Source organism: Juglans regia, chromosome 5 (assembly GCF_001411555.2).
Source record: "Juglans regia cultivar Chandler chromosome 5, Walnut 2.0, whole genome shotgun sequence".
NCBI lineage: Eukaryota > Viridiplantae > Streptophyta > Magnoliopsida > Fagales > Juglandaceae > Juglans > Juglans regia.
Window position 1 is genome coordinate 18,514,571 of NC_049905.1, and position 19,839 is coordinate 18,534,409.

General features: G+C 34.4%; 2 protein-coding genes across 4 annotated transcripts; one reads left to right on the plus strand and one right to left on the minus strand.

Annotated features, from left to right (window-relative positions):
* Positions 1–291: 291 nt before the first annotated feature.
* Positions 292–1,244, plus strand: LOC109001055 (RING-H2 finger protein ATL57-like). The gene is made up of 2 exons (XM_018978167.2): positions 292–564; positions 667–1,244. Exons 1-2 carry the CDS (start codon positions 439–441, stop codon positions 1,036–1,038), a joined length of 498 nt encoding a protein of 165 aa, XP_018833712.1. The 5' UTR covers positions 292–438; the 3' UTR covers positions 1,039–1,244.
* A 1,506-nt stretch (positions 1,245–2,750) lies between these two features.
* LOC109001074 lies at positions 2,751–10,047 on the minus strand. Of its 3 annotated transcripts, XM_018978198.2 has the most exons (9): positions 9,912–10,047; positions 9,242–9,760; positions 8,112–9,134; positions 7,257–7,375; positions 5,060–5,911; positions 4,668–4,974; positions 4,173–4,338; positions 3,198–3,306; positions 2,751–3,059 (listed from the first exon to the last, which is right to left on the minus strand). In XM_018978198.2, exons 3-9 carry the CDS (start codon positions 8,931–8,933, stop codon positions 2,942–2,944), a joined length of 2,493 nt encoding a protein of 830 aa, XP_018833743.1. In that variant the 5' UTR covers positions 8,934–9,134; positions 9,242–9,760; positions 9,912–10,047; the 3' UTR covers positions 2,751–2,941. The 3 variants fall into 3 exon arrangements, with proteins under 3 accessions (XP_018833743.1, XP_035546103.1, XP_018833742.1); XM_035690210.1 differs by lacking the exon at positions 9,242–9,760 and having other exon boundaries at positions 8,112–8,880; XM_018978197.2 differs by lacking the exon at positions 9,242–9,760.
* Positions 10,048–19,839: the final 9,792 nt, after the last annotated feature.

Here is a 19,839-nt window from a genome sequence, read left to right on the forward strand (position 1 = left end):
TTTGGCAGATAATTATTTTAATCATCATCACAACTTCTCAACTAAATTAAAATATGAAAAACTAGGAAATTATTTTATTTTATTTTTCAAAAAAAGAAAAAGAAAGGAATAATATTAATTATAAGTTGGTCAGGCTAGGAAGATAATGTCAATAGGAATGAGAAACCTGGGTCGGTTGACACACCTGAGACCTTGTCCAACTAGGAAAAGGACACCATCTCTATCTTCCGTCTATTTAAGTAAAATCCAGAGATTATTCTTTCCCTATCGTCTCTCCTGAATCTCCTTCCTCCTCCTCACTTTCACCTAATTCTCTGAAAACCCTATATTGGTAATCACTGCTTACCCAAACCAAAACCCCATCTCCAACCTCTCCATGATCTGCAGCACTCTGCAAACTTATAAGCTAGCTCTTCAGATACACAACGTACGTGAAGAATGGAAGCCCGCTGCCGCAAAGTTCTCGTCTTTTTAGTCCCTCCTCTCCAACCCTCTACAAAAACTGATCCATTATCACCGCCACCAGTACCAGGGATAACACCGGAGCAGTACCAGTCGTCCCAGGTTCTCGTAGCACTCGCCGTTCTTGTCATTGCGCTCTTCCTTTTGGTATTCTTTTCAATCTGCGTGAACCGTATCACCGACGAGTTTTCTCGTCTTTGGCAGCGCCGACGTCGCCCGGAAAGAACTTGGACCTTTTCTCCCCGCTCGGATCTTCCAACTTGGTTGAACCGGCTACCGGGAGTGGAGCCGGGGACGATACAGGCTCTGCCGGTGTACTCTTACGGCGGCGGGAAGGAGAAGTTTGAGATAAAGGATTGCGCCATCTGTCTTGGAGAGTTCGAGGAGAACGAGGCGGTCAAGGAGATACCGTTTTGTAAGCACGTGTTTCATCCCCACTGCATCGACAGATGGCTATGGTCTCACGTGGCGTGCCCAGTCTGCCGGTCCTTTCGGTTATTCGATGACGAGGGTGTGAGCCAGAGCAACTCGGCGATTACAAGATCGACGGCCGGAAACCAAGACGAGTGTGTATAGGTGATCAGAGTGGCGGCGGACATGGAATCACATGGTACTTTTGGTTTGAGGAATAGTAGCAGCTGTTCGAGTTTTGGGTCAGAACCAATTAGCATGTTGCCAAGAACATATAGTTTTTAAATTTAGTTTTTTTTTTTTTTAGGACAGTTTTTAAGGATCGAATACGGCCTGCTGCTGACATTTTAAAGCTTTTGTACCATATAACAGTAGCTATTTTATGGAAATTCATATAATTTTATCTATCTTTAAATTGGATATATGATGTAATGATTTAAAAAAGAAAATATTAAATGAGTTGATTTTTTTTTGGTGAATATTATACAATTACAGACAGCAATTAGGAATTACGTACGTATAATACACATATATATATATATAAAGAAATCACGTACGCGTAGGTACATGCATGTATCTGCTGAATGGATGGAGCATGCAGTTAAATGCATGGCTGGGCTGCGCTTTGTATTAGGATTCAAAAAAAACACATGCACGTGGCTGCAGCAACATGAATGGAAATAAATCATGGTTTGGATGTGCGCATATATACATATATATATATATGTGTGTGTGTGTGTGTCATGTCATGTACGTGTGTGTCCAATATGGGCCATGTCAAGATTATATATAGGTGTTCCGCCATGATCTTGTAGTGGTACTGTTACTGTTGGTCGTGTCGTCCAAGCAATATTGTTGCATGTCGATTGGAGATCATACATAGGTAGAGACGTACGTTAATTGCATGATGCATGCTGCATGTTTGACTGTATATATATATATATATATATATATATATATATATATATAGTCATGTGTACGTACATCTTTTATTAATTGCTGATTCCTCACCATCCAAACGGTCCAAACCATGGAAGCTGCTGTATGTAGCCTGGCACAAACATTAATCCTTAGTTTAATTTGACACATTGATCTCTTAGTTCAAGTCAGATGATAGATCATGTCTGTAGATATATACATCTTTTTCGTCAGATGACATCAGCAAGATCGAATGATCCATGATAGTTTTTGACGGTGGTTGAGATACTTGAAATGCTCGTCCACAATTAAAAATATAAAGAGAAAATATAACGATTTACATGATTCAGCTTAAAATTTATACATCCACCAATTTTGAGAAATGGAAAAATCCATTATTTATGAGGTAGGTTTCTACAAGGGAAAATATATACCAGGCTTGGTGATCTCATTTTTTCTACCTATTACAATGATAAAAATAGGAAAAAAGAGGTCGAATTTATAAGAAGAAGATGATGATATAAATTGCCCAAGTGTCTCCTGATCTTTGGGATATTATAGTTTTACCTTTCAAATATCATTAGTTTTTGCCTTTCAAAACTATATATATATATATTAATTTAGAGTGCGAGTCTCTAAAACTCAGCAACAAGTTTTATTATAAAAAGCAAGAGGGAAAGTGCAAATGCAACATACACAGTCCCAGTCCTATATAATAATTCATTGGGGACAGGGTCCTTCAGATCCCAACATATATATATACAGTCCTACATGATATAACAACCATGTATCAAATAATCTACCGATAATTCCTATACACAAACGAAGAATCCAAAATACCAAACTCTCTATATACGCCTCATTCCAAGACCATCCTTTCGACCACAAATCACACGGTATTGTCTAGAAAAATGATAAAAGTAATTTGGTCCACCAATCAACGTACGACAAATATCACCTTCCACGAAGGTTCCTTGGTAGAATTGTAATTTCCACTCCAATTACTTTTTATCATTGGTCAACATACACTTGCTTACATATATGGCAATAACCCAGCCACAATAAAAAAAAAAAAAAGAAATAATTTACAAAAAAAAAAAAAAGGGTTTTGGTGTTTAATCCACATTTTCTTTCTTAATAACTCTTCCAATCATAATATAGAGTAAGCACGGATCACCTCAACTACCGGTGCCCGACACATTGGACATTTTCCACTGCTTTGAACCATCTTATGTGCACATTTTGAACAAGTGCACATGTGTCCACATCTGTAACAGAGAAATTAAAGGAAAACAGCATTAGCTTATTTATTTATATATGAGCAGCAATACCAAGTATATATTATCCTGCCATTCTATGTAAATCCACCTCAGCTTTGTATACAGATCTACTTAAATTTAATTTACCTGTAGAGTAAAGAATCAATGTTGCTATCACAACATATACAGCAGATTCCTTTCCTCACACAATCCCATTGAGGTTCATGTTTTAGATGACCATCATCCCCAGACCCTCCTGCAACAACCCCATGACAATTAATGCGGTTAAGTGACAGACAATCAAGACAGACACTGCAACCGGCTGCTAGCGCTAGATAAAGTTCAGCAACATAACTAAAGAACCATATAAAAATGGAAGGAAAAAATCTGAAAAGAAATTATTGTAATTCCTAAAGCTCATTGAGAGACATCGTCAATGAATCCAATATCTAAGTTAAAACGTCTACAGTGGTAATTGCACCCGAAGAAAGTACAAATCAATAAATCTCACTCTAAAGCACTACATGAACTACTGCTCCCTGAGAAAGTGAAGAATATCTTATTGTGGAGGGGGTTGTAATGACTCAAAGAAGGCCCAAGCTGCAGTTGAACCCATAATCCAAAAGACCTAGTCAAGGTTACAGTTGAAATCCCTTGAAATTCATTATAAAGGACAAAAACTTCTTCACAAGCAATGTAGGATCTCATCCACCACCTTCGTTTACACAATCATACACAAAATCCGGGGTATTACAATCTCTCCCCTTAACTCCTCATCGTTCGGGCCAATTCTATCATAGGGGGCACAGCTGAAGTCTTATACTTCTGGTTGGGATCAACGTTGCTACTATTTATAACAACCCAAACGTAGCCCAAGCCACATCCGGGCCCATACTCCAAAATGATTAATTAAGGTTATAATTGGAGTTTCTTAAAATTCCTTCTTCTTCCCAAGAAAATATGGGATTCTCTCATTCACCATCTTATTCAAAATCACAAACAATCTGGGGTATTACAGGGAGTAGGGAACAGTAGGAGAATGAATTGGGAGAAGGAAAAAAAGAACAGAAAAGGAGCAAAACAAAGAAAATAAAAACAACTAGATTAATATTCCATACAGACCTTCTATAGGAGACGAGCGATTCAGGGCAGCTGAGACTTCTTGTCGTATTGAGCGTTGCAACTCAAGTTGCATATCCATACAGGCTTCCATCATCCTCTGCATGCTATTCATCCTCTGCTGTAGCCTAGCCATGTCAATCCGTAAATCATTAACAATCTCCCACTCCTGCACCAAATGGATGATGTGAACTACAAATTAAATTAAGTTGACAGTTATGAAACCATAGTGGATAACTTGTGGTATTAATTAGTCAAATACCACAAGTCCATCTATTTTTTCACTTTAGATATCAACTCAGGTGACCAACAGGAAAAAAGGACAATATGATGGTACTTTCAAGCTTCGTAAGAAATAAAAAGTTCAAAAAAATGAGGTTCATGCAATGATCTATTTTTCCAGGTTGGACATATCTTTTAGAAAGGATTCAATTTCAAATAATTATTATCGAACAATGAACACAATTTCTTCATCCCAAAAAATAAAAATGAACATACAATTCCTGAACGCTGGTGCATGTCAGGCTGTGGCCAGTTGTCACGGTACGACTCCAGATAGTAGAGTGGACGAGAAGGTATTGCCTGTGAAGGTAATGGAAGTGGGCTCTCAACAGTATCCCCCTGACCTTCATTCTGATTCTGACTCTGATGCTCCAGATCTGGTTCATCTGATTCATGAGAAGATAATGTTCCAGGCAGTTCCCAGTCAATAGGAGCATTACTTTCCCGTCTTTCCACGTATGATTGTAACACTTGGTCAAGACTCTCACGGAACCCGCTGTGAAGAAGATTGGAAACTCTTCTCCTGAAAAATTAGCCACAACTCTATGAATAACAAGCTTATCTAAAAGCACTTCAGTGCACAAGCCCTTCTGTGGCGAATATCATACCTGTTTAGCAGTTCTCTCAGTTCCACATTGTAAACATTTTCATCATCAGGAAAATAAAATGTAGCAACCCCTCGAACTGGAACAGCTTCCAGATCAGAAGTCCCTTCTAACCAATGTTGCACAGCCCCTTGAACACCATTATCCTCGTTCCACACTTCTGGGGCTTCTTGCAGTTGAACCTGTTCTATATCTTCATTCCCAAACCCTTGGAAGTTGGAAGTAATTCCCAACAGGTTTTCATCCATGACTTCTCTAATGCCATCCCTCCATTCATGATATTCAGCATTTGAATGTTGTGAATCTCTTTCCTCAGTTTCCATATTTTGTTCGGGCAACAGTTCCGCCTGTGCGGCAGATTCTTGCCAATTAATATCCAAATTAGAATCACGATCAGACAACCCATGAGTCAAACTTTCCACAATAACTGGATCAGATTGTCTGTTAATTTCTGTATCAGATTCTTGCATATGACTATGTTCTCCCAATTCATTGGACTCACTAACAGTGTTTTCTTGCGAGTTTCCACTCAAGCTTTGATCAGTGCCATCTGTCCTATAAAGAAATTCTTCATTCTCTGAAATCTGTTCTTCAGAAGCACTAGATCCATGCCATCCAATACCTTCCACAGTACCATCTTCTAAATCATTCTGAATATCTGCCAACCTGTGGTTAATACTCTCCTCATAATTACTTTCAGATTGTTCACTAGGTTTATCTAGAACGTCCTGTGCATTGTTTGCTTGAGATTGATTGTTTCTGTTGCCATTAATTTCATTGTCATATGAGGTATCAGATTGGCTGCAGCTTACTTGACCACATACAGAAGTGTCCAATCTGGAGCAAATTTCTTCCCTGATTCCAAGAAACGGCTTCTATAGTGTTATTGAAAAGAAGTAAAACAACCATCCCTACTAAATAATTGGAAATATATACATTTAACAAGCTAAAATTCTCAGCACAATTCGGCATAAAGTCGCATAGTAACAATAGGATCCAGAAAAGACAAGTCATAAGATATAAAGAATGCAATGACTCTGTATAAGATCATTGTTGACTTAAGATCAAAATCAAAATGGACTGGAAGGTAAACCAAGACACATATAGTATGAGAACAATCACTACAATAGTACTTGGCAAGTGATAACATATAACTAAATGATATCTGAAAATATGTTAACAGTTACTCATTACACATATACTTTTGCCTTAGAAAAAGTGAATTCTACACTTGCGATAAATCCAAGAAAAGTAGTTAAATACGTGACTTGCAATCTAGTCGAGGTGAGAAAATCTTACTACAACCATGAGACCCCGTTCATGCAGGACTTTTGAAAGCCACAACAAGAGTCTCTCTCCGCGGCAATCATGCTTTGTTAAGCATTTATATGCAACTATTTATTGGTGATTAATCACAAAGTATATTTATTAGCAAAGAAATCTAAAATCTTTAGAAATGTCTGATAAAGTCCCCAGCAGAAACAAGAATTAACAGTTTGTATGGGAATGGAACCTGCAGCATGTGCCTAAAATATGCACTACATAAAATTTAATGATTCTATTTTTACAGGGGAACTTTCAAATGAATTTATGAAAGAGAGATACTTTATACTTCACACACATAACTTGGATTAATTTGATTACCACCCTAAACACAAGGAATAAAGGAAAGAAGTCAGGCAAATGCTTTTCTAGATAAACTCCTCTCCTGTGCAAGTGAAGCGTCATAAACTCACGTTTGATTTTTTTTTTTTTTTTTTTATCGGAAATCAAGAAATTTTATTCATAAGAATAGGCAAAAGCCCAAGTACACAGGGAGAAACTCATGTTTGATTTTAAGAGAGAGTTTGTACAGAACCTAGCATAATTATCTTCTAGAGGTCATCAAAAAAAGATTGATAGCGGTTTATGCTCTTAAGGCAAGGATTAAAGGGCAGTGCCACTAAGCTGGATGCGAATGTCAAAACCTGATCAACAACTAAATTATAAACAAATTTCCAGAGCTAGTACCTGCATGGAATTTGCATCCTGGTGTGTAAACAAGAATATTATCAATATAAACTTCTAGCAGTCTGCAGCCATTTTTTTAATGTTTCAACGGTAGTTAACATTGACACAATATTGTAGCAAAAACACAATATATCACATAAAAACAATTGACCGAGCTCTTTGATATGATCATGGTATAAAGAAGTGGTACCTCAGACCAGATACAGTATGTCTTTGTCTCAACAAACCTAGCTCAGTTTCTGCCAGGGAAGCGGGTCTCTCATTCTCTACCAATTGATCATTTCGCAAAAACCTACCTCTAAGTAAAGACTGCAAAAAATTAATCAAATGGTTGTGTTACATTTTGTATGCAAATTTTCCAATGCTGTAAATTCCAGCATCACAAAAGCAATATAACAGAATTGCACCATAAACAAGCAAAGGAACAGAAAGGTTAAATGCAACTCTATAACAATGAACAAACCTCAATGCAAACTAGCCTTTTGCAAGCATCAACAAATCAAGTTGGCCCACTAATATGACAAAAGAAAAACTAAACAATAGTAATTATCCATGATCTTCTGATAACTAAGATATTGGTAAATATAGCTGAGCTTTTGTTTTATGAATACATGAAATACACATCAATATCCATCAAAGAAACACAGATTAATATGTCCTTCAGCAATATCACATTGAACAGATTTTTTCTATTGGTAATATCATATTAAACAGAAATATTCACATCATGGATTAATATTTCCCTCAAAGATGTTAACACTTAAATTTGAGATTCACAGCAACAAATTAATATTTCCAATTCAATAAATGAATAAAAAAAAAAAAAAAAAGCACTTCTACTATCAAAATCTAGTCTTCACTGATATTTTCCAAGTCCCCATATCTTACATATTTTATACCAATTTCATGGGACAACAGTTGACAAAGTTTTTACGTAAAAAAACAGTTGACAAAGTTTATGCACAAAAGTAGAAAGAGCAGAAAAGTGAAAAACCAAGGAAGAGACAGAAATTGCAAAATTTATAGAAACTTTTCAGCCATTAACCTGAATACGGTTTCTGTGAGCAAATTGTGATACAGCACGACAATGCAACAAGCCTTGAAGCTCAGTTTGCCTTTCTCTCTCAGCTTTCTTTATCATATCAAGCAAAGCTTGTCTACCACATAATCTCCGAATGCCCCTCCTGCTATGCTCATTCCGGCCTTCATTCTGGTTAACAACCAATCCATCACGAATTTGCTCAATCTGAGTACTGATATCAGCAGCTTGCTCTTCTCTAATGTCACTAAAAGCACCTCTCTGCCGGCTATTCATTTGTACCCACTCCCTTATGATTCTCACTCTCTCCTGCTCTGTTTCACCCAGCCACTCTGCCCTTGGGCTGTTGTTAATATGAGAAACATTTGACGGATGTTCCCTCACACCACTGTTCATCCATTCCCTAAAAATCTGTCTCACCCTCTCCCTTTCAACTTCCCCAAAATCTGAAGAGTGTTCACAGCTAAAATTGCTTGAATCAATATTTTCATTTGGTGAGCCAATTTGAATTTGAGACCATGCTCCATACTCGCTCTCAGTCAGACTTGTGACCTCCCAACCACCCCCATGTTCATTACTATCAGTATCCGAACCTTGACCCTTTGAGTGGTCAGCAATCAACCTATCACTCCTTCGTGGGACAACTCTTTCTTGCGGGAAGCGACTCGCCACATGCTCATCCTCAAGCTCCCGCCACATCTGCAATAACGAGGATGCCTGGGAACTGACTCTCCCTTCATCAACTTGCTGCCCTGATGCTTGAGAATGAGATACCCTATGGAAAGAAGAGTCGAGCACAGTAACGTTGTGTAGGCCAGCAATAGCCATTCTTCTAATCTGACACTACAATCAATCAACCTGTTAGCTTGAAATGCATAAAAAACGCATTTATTCCAAGGAAGTAAAATTGGATCGTTTCCATTAAAATCTGATCATCGCATCTGCATCAGTGTCAAGGCCATCATTTTCATCACAATCGGAATTGCACCCAGCATGAATCCCAGGGGCAACTGAGTCCTATGCTTTTCTCTGCAGCAATTAAAAACCAGTCACCTCCTCTATACTCAATCCTAATCTAGCCTTGAATTCAAAATCATCAAACAAACTTGTAATATATTTTTTTCCAATTTCAATACCTTAAAAACAAAGATTTAGCAGGCAGTTAGCTGAATTCCAATAGTCAAAAACCACTGCAACTAACCATTCAATTTCTCAATACTCTGTTTGGTTTCCAAGAAAATCAAATATAATAAAATCCTGCATATTAGATTTCTAGAATTTAGAATCCCTGACAGATCAACCACCGCCGAATTGAGCCTGAAAAAGCTATTTTTCCCACTCCAATGACTCCGCGGGTAAATAAATCTCTGTTTGTAAGAATCCCCAAAGGTTCATTTACTTTCTCATACTCTATTTGGTTGCCGAGAAAATCAAATAAAATAAAATCCTGCATATAGAATTTGGAATTCCAGATAGACCAAACTCCACGAAATTGGGACCGAAAAAACTATTTGGCCCACTCAAATGGCTCCACCGGGACATTGCTACTTTCAGAATCCCAAAAGAAAGATTCAAACTCATATTTTCCATTGCTCTCTCCACCTTTCCCGGAAACCAAGCAGAGGGAAGACGAAAACCGACTAACATAATAAATTCTGCAGAATATATCAATCGAATGACTCAAAAAAAAAACCCGAGACATATCGCATTGAGAGAGAGAGACCAAACACGGCATTTGAAGTACACAAGACTCGTTTCTGAAAAATTAAAGCGCAAGATAGAGTATGAAAGATAAAAGAGACGTACCACAGAAGTTCAATCCAGATATGATTTTGAAGTAAAGGAAAAGGAACCCTAGCTGTGAAGAAAGTTACGGAGAGAGAATAAGGAAAAGTTACAGAGAGAGAGAGAGAGGAGAAGAGGAAGAGGAGGGAGGGAAGAGGAAGAGCTAGCTGCGACTTATTTCTGAATATAAATATAATATATATAGATTGCCGTAACACCAACGTCTACAAACTTTGGGAAGGACGAGGTACCGACACGTGGCGGATTTCACTTTCTCGGAAATTTCTTGAGATTAGCTTTCTAAACAGTAACATTGTATTAAATGTTGGAAAAATGATATGATCACAGCTATATTATTACACTTTGTTTACAACTGAATATAAAAAAATTATTATTTATTTATTTTTAAACTGTTGCAAGTTCAGAAATTTTTTATTAAAATAGAAAATGTTAATATTTTAATATGCAATAATAATTAAGTTTTAATATAGTTGGTATTGCGTTATTGTCTCTAAATGTTTTTTAATCATTTGAAAACTTTTAAACAGAAAGAATTAAAAATTATAGTTATATAATTTATATATATAAATTTTCTTATTCAATATAAAATGAGAAATAATTTGTATAGTTTTTAGACATATAAGTTTGCATATTCTCTTTAAAAAACAGAGAGAGAAATGTTTTAGTTAAAAATAATTTCATGAAAGTAAGTCTACAAATTGATATAATTTAATGTAGTATATTAGATTGTAAGGCCCGATTTGGATACACAGTTCAGATCAGATGATATGAGATATTTTGAATAATAGTGAGGTTTTTTGAGTTAAGATAAGATCAAATAGTTTTGACTTTTTGAAATTTGACAAAGGAAAATACTAAAATCAAAACCGGATATTCCCGATTGGCTTTTTTTTTTACTTAATAATTAAATAAATATTTTTTATTGATGTCGTGAATTTTTAAAAAAAAATATTTAAAAATGATAACAAAAAATGCATGAAAAAAAAAAAATAAATAAGAAACACATTGGGGTGGAAACTAGTCGGGATTCCCCATTTGTGGGTGTAGAAACACTATTTGATAAAGGAGTAGATTTCACTAATGAATGATTAATAGTTATGAATATATTAATAAAAAATAATATTTATGAGTAATTGAAAAATCTATCATAAATAAATTTAAATCCCAAAATATATTGAGAAGTTGTTGGCCAAAATTTATAATTCCTCTTTTTTAAAAGATATTTTTATCTATATATAAGAAATTCTTCATTTTTTAATCTAATTATAAATTATAATAATTTTGATTATTGTAATAAATAAGAATATGAATTATATTGTAGGTTTGTTTTAAATAATTTATTAATTTTGAATTTTCTAATAAAATCCCAAAATGCACTTCTATTCAATACACACAAAATTATTATTAATTTCTTTGTAAAAATATATTATTCTAATAATGACTTATTGATTATTTTATTTTAATCACAAAGGAATTTTAATACTGTATGGAATTCTTTTTATTGTTTATGTCAAAAAATAATGAGATGAATTTGAAAATTTAGAGATGAAATAAAGATATGAAATTAACTATTTAGATAGATAAAACTATCTCATTTGTACAAATCAGATGAGATAATTTTATCTTATGATCTGGCAAATCAAATCGAGTCCAAAATTATTTTTATTGTAAATAAGATTTAATGTATTATATTAAATTATGTCAGTTTGTTAATTTATTTTTATGAAATTTTTTTGTGATTATAACACTACTCTTAAAAAATAGATAAATTTAAAATCTATATTATTTTTTTTCAAAAGTAGTACGAGGAACTTGCATGCGCTAAAACTATGTTTAGCATTAGTCATATATATCATTTGTTTTTATTTTTATTGATTTGTTTTAAATTTAGTAATATTTTTTGTTTGTTTATGGCAAAAAAAAACGAACGAATAGGACAAAGCTGCACCGCCCGAGAGAAGTCACCGAGAAGGCCATTTGGCTTTTTTTTTTTTTTTTTTTTTTTTTTACCTTTTTTAGTCCTCTAAAACATTTTTAAAAACAGAAATTCACAACATTATTAATCATTAAGTTAAAAAAAAAATGTCGAGATCCATTATCGGAACTCCTTCGAAATAAAGATAGGATAGTGGTACGTTTATATATATATATATATATATATATACACACACACATATATGAGGATGATGCTTATAACGTGTCAATTATTTTTCCTGTATTTTTCAATGAAGCCCATTATTTATATTTTTACCTATACGTACAATGTAATGTAATTTGTAAATTTTAAAATATCTAAAGCTCGCTGAAAAATTATTTTTAAAAAACCTATAAATTGATATGGGTAATGTTATATATATACACATTAAAACATAATTTCATAATTGGAACCAATGGAACATATATGAAATAAAACATAAATTTATTTATACTTTCTACAAAACAATGTTCCTTTGACCTGCAAAAAAAGAAAAAAAATATTATAGAAATTGTTAGTATAAAAATAATATGTTGCCACGTTTTTATGAAAAAAAATTAATCAAATTGAGTTGTAAATAGTTGAGTAAATTAGTTTAGGTTGCAATCGAAACAAAAAGTGCAAGAATGACAAACTCGCAAGATCCAATGAAGCTGGAATAAATCGGTCATCACTTTGATTTCCATATAGGATTAACTTGATAGTGTCATTAGAAAGCTAATCCAATTATCTACAAATTCATGTTTCACAATGATTTTTGAATTCTAATGTAAAGAGTTCAAAAATATCACGACCAACAAATTGGACAAATAGTTCACTCAACATTTCACCCGAACGAAAATTTCAAGATTCCCTTTTTATTAGGGTATAGACTCTCTAGGTGGTCTACTCAAGCCGTAAGTATATATAAAATAATATGCACGGTCGTGGAGAGAGGCTATAATTGCAATATTTATTGTATTCTTGAGAGAAAGCTCTAAGATGATTCATTGCGCATTGAAGTTCGATTCTCTCTTGATAAATAGACCTTCATTATATTGTGATTATGTTAGAATATTGCCGAGTCCATTGGTGTGGACGTGTTCATTAACAAGAAGGATTTTTAGTGATGTCGTTGATGCAAAAATCGAGTTGGTACTCATAGTGAAACTATAAAAATGTCGATAGTCTGGAACTACCAAGGTGAAGAGATCGAATAGAGATACTCATGGTGTTACAAGTCAAATTTAGTTACTTCAATGGTCTTGTTAGTGTTTCTTAATTTATTGTGACAAACTTAATTTATATAGTGAATTTTAGATTGTGACTTACACTCGAAATGATTTTAGATTTTAAAGATATTTTTCAAATGATCATGAGTTTTTACTTCATTGCCAAAACTGATGTGCTGATTATATACTATCTAATTGATTGATTGATTATAAATTTGAATAGTCCAACAAACTTAAAAAACACATATTCACCCTAAGTGTATTTATGATATCAACCATTGATTTTTCAGAAAATAATTAGCATCAAGGTCTAGATATGGTGGTAATTGGTGAATTAGGTTGGGGATTCAATTTCAGATGTGAAAAGGTCGCTGGAAAGAGTAGATCAAAAGAATTACACCAAAAGTGGGCTTTGGGACGTGGGAAGAGTAAGGTAGGTGAAAAGGGTTGCTTTAGGATCAGGTAACTCCATCATTCATTATTATAATGTGGTATTTCTATGCACACAGCATGTAAACAGTGATGATAATTAGGTTGTAGGTGACTTTTGGCACTTTATTTTTGCTGGAGTAAAAAAGTTACTTTAATTTGGACACATCCATTAATTTGCGAAGTAACTTCTACGATAAACAATTTAGATTAAAGGGATATTTAGATAATGAGGTGAGATAAAAAAAAATATATAAATAGTAATAAAATAATTTATAAATAATAGTGAAATAGTTTGAGTTAAGTTATTTTATTAAATTTTGAGAAAGTAGAAAGAAAAGTTTGAATAAAAATATTAAAAAAAAATTTGAATATATAAATTTTTAATATTATTTTTGTTTTGACGTTTGAAAAAATTATATTATTTTTTAGTTTTGTTTGAAAGCTTAAGAAAGTTGTAATGATTAGATAAAAAAAAAAGTTGAAAATATGAAATTGAAAAATATTTTATATTTAACTGATGTTTGATGAGGAAATTATGAGAGATTTTGAAATGAGATGAGAATTTCTCATCTAATCTAACTTTTCAAGAAACCCATAAGTATTTAAGAAATCCATTCATTCCTTTAATTATGTTGAGAGTTGCTAATTTTTTTTTTATCTTTATTTATATAAAATATGTTATGATTTAAAATAACTCTTAAATAGACTGATCATGAGCATGATGAATGGGAGTAGGTTAAGGACAGAACCATACTATTAAAGATCATAAAAACAGCAATGATTTCTAGCCTTAATTACTACTAAAATAATGATAATTATGAATATAGAAATCCAATTAGGATCTTCTTATCATGTTTCAATCATGGGGGCAAAGATTCAACCTTAATTGATAATGATAATCTTGATTAATTTGAAAAAAAGGTTTATTCTGTACTGGGACCAAAAGGAACCCAACTAATGAAATTCATGTAATATACTTTATGTCTTATTTAGATTTATAAATGAGTTGAGATAGTTTTAGATGATTTGAATAAAATATTATTAGAATATTATTTTTTTAATATTATTATTATTTTGAGATTTGAAAAAGTTGAATCATTTATTATATTTTGTGTGTAAATTTGAAAAACTTATAATGATGAGATGAGATGAGTTTCCAATCCAAATCGGAGCTTAATTGTCCATGAAGTTGTAATTATTAACATATATATATATATATATATATATATATAAAAGTTGTGGGACTTTTAGCTTTCTAGGAATTAGAGATATTGATCATGGTTGTAACTACTGATCATGTCATCTTTTTACTGGTGCAATTAGATCTAAGCTGCTCATGATGTATTGGATCAGAGGAATGGATAAACATTTAAATGACTAATTAATTCAAATAGATGGATTTGTCCATAATTAATCAGTGATTGGAGTTAGCAACTTTACTACATATATATATATATATATAAAATATGATTCCCTAGTTCTCCAGCACTGCATATATATATCCATTCTTCCATTGTAATGCTACTTATAAATCTTCTTCTTCTTCCTCCTCTTGTCTTTTTAACTTGAATGCCTTTTTAATTTCTCCCTATTATTCTTCATGTGCAGCTAAAGATCAAACAGTTTTTTTGGCAAGATGTTAATTATATTCTCAACCACATTATAATTAATCTATCTACTTCAGTAGCATGTTCTATGTATATATGCAGAAACCGGCAATTAATGCAAAACATCCTCAGCTACCTGGTGAAAGACAAGAAATGCATGCGTTGACTCCTTCGATCTTCTCATGCATGTATGCCACCAATATTTTATATTAATGATGGTACCGGGTACTGAGACTCGTGCATCTTCACATATGAGTCATGACTTCATGCATGTGGTATTTCTTAATTAGTATTTTTATTATTATTATAAGTTAAAATGTCACGTACAACTCCGACCAAAGTGCTATGGACCTAATCGACTTAAAAGGTAAAAGAGTAGTACTACGACAAGGTGCCAACATGGATCCGCCATAGTTGAGGCTATTGCCATGTGATTCTAGATCGACCACCAGTAATGGCATGTGACACGATCAATTATATATATATATATATATATATATATATATATATATATATATTATATAGCTAGATTAATAGTCCTTCCGGGTAAATATATAGTAGATATTTTCATGGTGGGGACAAGCATCATGCACTGCATTAAAACTGCTTGATGATCATCTTAATTACTTTGTTGTTATTGGGGTCCTCAAACTATGATCGCATTTTTGGGGTACAGTATGACAGGCGCTTGACCCTACTGCTTTAGCTTCTCCAGCTTCTTGTTTTCTTAAAGACACTTCGACGTAAAATGCACAGTAGTACATGCATCTGTCCAATATATATCAATGATCAGATATATTCAATATCCTATGATCCTGTTCCTAGAGTCACGTTAAATATTAAAGGTCCCAGCTCTATGATCTATAGCCCCATACTGACCTTATCTTCGTTACATTTTGATCTCGTGAGTTTATTGTATCAATATATATATATAGTACTCGCAGAAGCTAATTAAAGCATGATCTGATCTATATACATCTAGATCGATCATGAGATAAATCATGCATTAAATCAACTCATTAAGAATCAATGACCTTAATTTTGATACTTCTTGATCATCACTACAATCATATAATATATATATATATCACTACAAGAAAACTGCTTATTTGTGGCCATTTAATTCCAGCGAAATGACTATTTACAGTCAAAATGAATCTATTTTGGTCACAAATAATATTTTCGCCGCAATTAAATGGCCACAAAAGTCCATTTTTCTTGTAGTGTATATATATATAATAAAGCGGAATGAAAAAGATCATAAATGTTAGATCACATGAAATTATTCCAAAAGTTTAAACTAATTATAAATGGGAAATGAAATTTTAATCATTTAAGATATATTACTTCTAACGTTGCGCATGTATATATTTATTCCCTAATTCTAGGGATGGAATTGAGATAGTTTTATAATTATGTTAGCTGGCTACGCGCGACTCTTTCAAGTACTCTATATACACACACACACACACACGCTCTAGTACTCTTTCAAGTACTCTTTTATAATGAAAGGTGTGATCCTGTTTCACATGCATTAACGACCTCTGATCAGCTTCCTTTGCGATGTTAGGGTTCATGAAGATCAGTAGGGAAATGCCAATGAATACTTTTGGCATTAATTAAGGTCACGCATGCATGACATGTGTATATACGCAAGCTGTGATCATAGTACCAATTTTTCACAATGTCTTTGCTGGTTTTCCCATGGTACTGATCTGCAACACATGCATGCCAGCGAGGGCTCAAATTAGTAATCAGTACTTGATCTAGACCTGTGGATACTGTCTTTGGAACATCTATTATCTAAGCCCTCTTTCATTGGGAGCTCTATGTATAGACACACGTACGTACGATATTATAAGTTTTATCAAAATGCTTTATGGGTAGTCGTGGAATGTCAGTAAAACAGCTAGCTATAACTGGTGTTCATTTGTCAAATGATCGAAGTTTATTACGATCAACACAGAAAATATCTAGCATGCTGCATGCAGCACTGATATTGGAGGGCCACCAATAATCCATGCATGTGACAGGAAAAAGCATGCAATTAATATATATATATATATATATATATTTATATATATATGGGGAAAATCCATTTGTATGATTGATGTACCTTCCCACGCGGTACTCTCAAGTTGACGTCTTAACTCCTTGCCATTTTTGTCGATGCATGATATATATCTGCTTTGGTTCTCTCTTTTTCTTTTCATTTTTTTCCGCTAAAAAGCACCATTTTCTTCCCCACTTACAGACCCCATATATAGGAATGCTCGATCCCTTTCATGCACTCGACCGTGATTTGTGACACTAGGTTTTGTTGGTCGTGATCGTAGGAGACCAAGGAGGTTTCCCAACTTTCACAAGGCAGACAATGACCAACCATGCAGTGCCGTTGTTGTTATTACAAGGATGACAATGACCAACGATATTCTATCGATCTCCTTCATTCATCTACGATTTGTTTGCTCCTTCGTTGGCCTTCTAGATTTGATCTAGTTGCTGTACTACTACTTCAATATATATATATATAGTTATTAGATTTTGGAAGGCATAAACCTTTGACGCCCTTTTGACTTTCCAAATGGTATCAGATAAGTCCAAAACTGTCTTTCCGTGTATTATGGCGTATGTTGGGTTCATCATCAATACATATATAAATAAATTATTACGTACGTCGACGTTTGAATTCTTATAATTCAAGAAAAGAAATAATGATCATGATCGATAAAAATTTGATGATGAAAATACATGATATATAGAGAGGTCGATGCGTGCAGTTCATGAAACAATTATAACAAAAACAGCGCCTACAGAAAAATAAGAAATAAAGAATAATAAAAAGGAAGGAAAAAGAAGAATAATAACTAGAAAAGGATCATCAGACATCGGGAGATTGTCAGAAATTAAAGGGTTTGCAGCGAAGACAACTAATTTTGATGGTGAAACTGGCCCAAAACGCACCATGATCAAGAGGTACTGGGGCATGCATGATCGATGATGATGTCAGCTGCATGCAAACTAGTGTCACATGTCGTTGGAAACCGGGAAAACAACATGTAAGAACAGTGATCATGAAGACTAGGCGATTTTTATCGTAGATTGTGTGAACAGTGAACACTACAACATATATTATATACGCTTTTTGCGGCGACAAAATCATACCGCAGCGACAATCCATGCATTTGCGGTGAAAAGATACCTGAAAATAACCCGTCTCAATTCTGGCAATTTATGGAAGTACTGGTCGTAAATAAACTTTTTTGCAGCGACTATTAATTATCACCGAAAAGTGTCTCAATTTTTGTCGCAAACAAATCATCAACCTTCCTTATGCACCACCGAAAAAAAAAATATATATATATATATTTCTCCGGACAAATAATTTTTTTTGCGGCGATTTCTTTTTGCCACAGGCCCACACAAGTCATTCATTCTATTGAAAGATTTCCTCGCAAATACTTATTTGCGGCAAGTTTTAATAATAATTAGAGACCAAAATAATATTTCCATGGAGCTTTGCTAGCAGAAAATATTCTTTTACAAAATAATAAAATAGCAATGAAAAAAAACTCATTAAAAAGGGCAAAAAAAAAAAAAGAGAAAATACAAAAACATTCCATTGTTCACACATGATATTGATCTCACTACAAGAAATCTGACATTTTGCAGCGATTTTAAAATCGTCGCAACAAAAATCGCCACAAATATAGCTTATTTCTGGGGATTTTTAAGTCGCTGCTTAATTTCGATGCGATGATGGGAAATCAGGGAGGAAAAATGTACAAATTATTTTTTGCGGCGAAATTTGTACCTGTTGCAGCGATTTGTGTCGTCACAACAATGTTCTATTAACTGTAGCGCATTAAATTTCCGTCGATTAAATAAAATCGCCACAATATGTACTATTTGCGGCGAACATTGTCGCTGTAAAAACAAGATGCTCATTTAAACTTATTAGCGGCGAGTCAAAAGCGCCGGAAATAACCTTTAAATTTAAAACCCCCGCGTCAGGTTTTCCCCTCATTTCGTTCCCTCCTGCAGCCGTCTCTCCCCCTTCACCCTCTCTCTACCCAGTCCCTCTTCTCCCTCAGGCCTCCGCCGCGCACAGCCCGTCGCCAACGGCCCCAGCACGCCACCACGATCTCACCTATACGGCCACCCCCTCCTTCTCCCCCAGCCCCCACGCCAATCTCTTTCTGGCCTCACCTCTCTCTCTCTCTCTCTCTCTCTCTCTCTCTCTCTCTCTCTCTCTCTCTCGGATTTCTTTATATCGCCGTCGCTGGGGGCGCCGTTCGCAACCACCCACACCTCGACGCCGTTGCCAGTCCTCCGTCGGAGTCCCTTCTCCTCTACGCCTAGCCCAGCAGCCCGAGACCCTCCCTTGCTCTGTTTGCAACTCACTGCCACCAAATGAGGAGGAGGCGCGGGGAGTATGGCAGATGAGGCAACTGAGGCTTGCCAATTTTATTGGGTATTTTCTATCTTTATATATTGCGTTGGACAATATTTATTAATTTTCTGTCTTTATATATTGCTTTGGACAATATTTTTCCGTATTCATCCATGAGGCAACTGAGGTTTTCCCCTCGTTTCGTTAACAGGCCTTTAGTAGTATTTGATTCCATTTTAGTACTCATTTAGTACTAAAATTGATTCCATTTTCCAAGTGCTCGTTTCCAGGTACTCATTTAACAGGCATT

What these genes read in the sequence shown, in the direction of transcription:
- LOC109001055 (XM_018978167.2), top strand. Translation starts at nt 439, where the DNA reads ATGGAAGCCCGCTGCCGCAAAGTTCTCGTCTTTTTAGTCCCTCCTCTC. An exon ending in AGCAGTACCAGTCGTCCCAG is followed by an intron (nt 565 to 666) that starts GTTCTCGTAGCA and finishes CGTCTTTGGCAG; the next exon opens with CGCCGACGTCGCCCGGAAAG.
- LOC109001074 (XM_018978197.2), bottom strand. Translation starts at nt 8,933, where the DNA reads ATGGCTATTGCTGGCCTACACAACGTTACTGTGCTCGACTCTTCTTTC. An exon ending in CATACTGTATCTGGTCTGAG is followed by an intron (nt 5,912 to 7,256) that starts GTACCACTTCTT and finishes TCTTGGAATCAG; the next exon opens with GGAAGAAATTTGCTCCAGAT. An exon ending in TCGCTCGTCTCCTATAGAAG is followed by an intron (nt 3,307 to 4,172) that starts GTCTGTATGGAA and finishes GGGTTGTTGCAG; the next exon opens with GAGGGTCTGGGGATGATGGT.